At 47.0% G+C, this 3,561-nt stretch overlaps 1 protein-coding gene across 3 annotated transcripts in view; it reads right to left on the reverse strand.

The window, feature by feature from the left end:
- Positions 1 to 317: 317 nt before the first annotated feature.
- The window catches only part of parga (poly (ADP-ribose) glycohydrolase a), a 74,451-nt gene continuing 71,207 nt past the window's right edge, over positions 318 to 3,561 (reverse strand). For all 3 annotated transcript variants that reach the window (XM_079512978.1, XM_079512977.1, XM_079512976.1), the window contains one exon: positions 318 to 3,496. In XM_079512978.1, coding sequence (XP_079369104.1) covers positions 3,213 to 3,496 — 284 coding nt within the window. In that variant the 3' untranslated portion in view covers positions 318 to 3,212. The remainder of the gene's footprint in view (positions 3,497 to 3,561) is intronic.

A 3,561-nucleotide genomic window follows, 5' to 3' on the forward strand; every position in this document is an offset into this window, starting at 1 on the left:
TCCACGATTCCACCATCTCTGAATGGTAGAGTCCATGATTCCACCATCTCTGAATGGTAGAGTCCACGATTCCACCATCTCTGAATGGTAGAGTCCATGATTCCACCATCTCTGAATGGTAGAGTCCACGATTCCACCATCTCTGAATGGTAGAGTCCACGATTCCACCATCTCTGAATGGTAGAGTCCATGATTCCACCATCTCTGAATGGTAGAGTCCACGATTCCACCATCTCTGAATGGTAGAGTCCATGATTCCACCATCTCTGAATGGTAGAGTCCACGATTCCACCACCTCTGAATGGTAGAGTCCACGATTCCACCATCTCTGAATGGTAGAGTCCACGATTCCACCATCTCTGAATGGTAGAGTCCACGATTCCACCACCTCTGAATGGTAGAGTCCACGATTCCACCATCTCTGAATGGTAGAGTCCACGATTCCACCATCTCTGAATGGTAGAGTCCACGATTCCACCATCTCTGAATGGTAGAGTCCACGGCACGATTCCCCCCCCCCATGTAATTTTCATTTCTGTTATACGAGCACATATGCTGTGTGGTACAGTATATGAAGCTTTGACTAATTTGAATTGGCAGTTCCTTCTTCAGGTGGGAAGCATTTGAACATTGTGTGAGTCCAACGAGAGACTTACGCAAACAGAGAACAGGACTCCGTTCAGAGAAAAGCAGCACGAACAGAAAAGGAGAGGGGACCCTCGTCGTGACCCGGCACATCACCACCATGTCCAGTCCTCACAACCATGCATAATGATGAAGTTATTTGGCTATGTTTGAGTTGTGATCAACAAAAAAAAACGGACTCTCTATGCCACGCCTATACGATAAAGAAAGGCTCCAGAAGGTTTTTGTTCGTTTTTTTTAAACTATTGCTATATAAGACCTTCACATGTAATGACAGTATAGAACAGCATTTCCCAAACTTGTGTTGTGACACGTGTGGCTCACATCTTTTTATGGGTGTCAAGTTTAAAGGCCTAAGTATTTCTATTTTCTACTAGTTTTAGGTGACAAGGTGGCAATCAAAAACGACATGACGTCACGCCACGGTGATAAGAGACTCACCACTCACCCAAACACATGCATCTCTCTGTTCTCATTAACCACTGTTTTGCTGGTCACCTTATCACCTAAAAACTGGAGTATGAATAGCCGCCACCGCCGCAACGGTGCCACCACCAGCACGAAAAGGCAAGATTGTGTTTTGGTAGTTTGTCTGTTGGGATCACAAACTTAAAGGGTGAGAGAGAGACAGACATACATACAGAGAGAGAGAGGAGAGAGCTAGAGCAGTGATTCTCAACCTTCTTAATTGTTTGATTTTTTTTGAGTGATGCAACCACTCCTATAGAGAGCTTTGTGTGTCACTGTTGTGCACACACACACACACACACACACACACACACACACACACACACACACACACACACACACACACACACACACACACACACACACACACACACACACACACACACACACACACACACACACACACACACACACACACACACACTATATACAATGATTTTGGGTGTGACCGGTCCGTACAGTACAACCGGCCCGCCCCCCTGGGCGTGTTCCTGGGGGTCTGGATGTTCCGGGGACCCCCCACACGGTAACTCTGTCCTTTCTTGAGTGTTTCGGACTTGGGTCGGCTCGCCTGAACCGGGCAGGCACCCTGGGGTCAGGAAGTTCCGGGGAACCCCTGGGGACCCTCACACGGAGTTGCACCACTCACTTCACACGGGTGTGATTTTTAATATATAGCCTACATAATATATCTTGGACTTTGATCTATGCACTGTAGAATGCTCAGTTATAATTTAAAAAAAACAACGGATCTCCATTTGGTTCCATTGTGGCAACATGCTCCAGTGCTTCAGTGTTTTGATGATTTACTTTTACTTTAGTTTTAGTCCTGCTTGTCTTGTTTTATTTGCTCACTATCTGTGGAGCTGAGCTGTATTCATGTCACTGCATACTAGAAAATAAAGGTTGGTTGATTGATTGATTTGCACACTCACGAAGCTACAGATGCCATGAGTCTCCATTTGACGTCCAACTACCATGCATCTTTTAGCCGGGGGACCTCCCTGGAACCTCCTCCAGGACCCCTGGGGGGTCCACGGACCGCACGTTGAGAACCACTGGCACTAGACAGAGTGATAGTAAAGGCAGAACGCTCTGAGGTTTATAAAACCCGGAGTGTCTTCTAGAGGGAGTTGACAGAAAGAGAACACACAGAAAAATGAAACCCAAACTGCTTCTTCAGACTGGTTTTTGGTTCAGGAAAGATCCTTTCAGACCAGTTTTGAATGGTTCTATAAAAGAACCCTTAAACACTTCTTAAACCCTTCATGGACCAGTGTCCGCCCCCCGGGCCCTATATACTTGGTCCACTTCGTGTGTGTGTGTGTCCCTCTTCCACACCAAATATCTTCATCGAGAATACCCGATCTACAAGCTCACGACGTGTTGCGTTGACTCGCGTTACGATGCATTGTTTTGTTTTTTCTTCGATGATTTTGGTGCAGACGGAAGAAAGCAGTCCGAGTCTGTGAGCAAGGGGTTCTCAACCTTCTCTGGCCCCACCCACCTGACCCACCCATAATGATCCAGCTTGGTTCAACGCAACTAACAGTAGTACAACTTTAAGTTCCTATTCATCGGGATCACATTGAATTGAAAACTAATTTATAATATTAGTGATATATTATATTGTGATTAAAATCGTAGTATTTTGCCAATTATTTGGGGGCCCACGTGCTAAATACCCTTGTGGCCCACAGCTCGAGAAACAGGTGGTCCCCAGCTAAATGATGGTAACCAAATGAACCCTTATAGATCTTTAACTCTTAAGTTATTATTTTGTTAAACATCTGCATTACTTTACTTACAAGAACTCTACACAATTGGAGAATGTAAAGTAATTGCTATATTTTGATCAATGTTTGCCTGTTATCTCTCCTTTGGCAACACATAAAATCACTCATTTTGGAGAAAAAAAACTAAAATATTTGGGTCTGAGAGGCTAAATCTCATGAAACGGCGGCCCGTGGCTCAAATGCCGAATAAATAATGGGCCTTGATATGGGAAAAGGTTGAAAACCAGTAGTTTAGAAGTATTATTTTTCTGTGTGGAGGAGGGTGGTGGGGTTGGGGTGGGTGGGGGCGGTATGGAGCTGTCGTTAGTGGCAGTCCGAGGTGGCGGTGACATGGACGGGGGACGTCCCAGAGTCCTTGGCGGGGGCGGGGGCGGCGTCGGCGGTGACAGAGGAGGTGACGTCTGCGTCGGCGGTGACAGAGGAGGTGACGTCTGCGGAGGCCTGCGGGCAGGAGGAAGAGGAGGAAGAGGAGGAGGAGGAGGTGACCCTCTGGTGGATGAAGGCGTACAGGCTGACGTCTGGACGCGGCGTGCGGCAGCTCTTACACACACTGCTGGAGTACTGGTGCAACAGGCTGTACAACAACCCTGAGGAGAGAGGAGAGGGGGGGGGGGAGGGAGAGAGAGAGGAGAGAGGGTGGAGAGAGAGAGAA

This window comes from Electrona antarctica, assembly GCF_951216825.1.
Source record: "Electrona antarctica genome assembly, chromosome: 10".
Taxonomy (NCBI): domain Eukaryota; kingdom Metazoa; phylum Chordata; class Actinopteri; order Myctophiformes; family Myctophidae; genus Electrona; species Electrona antarctica.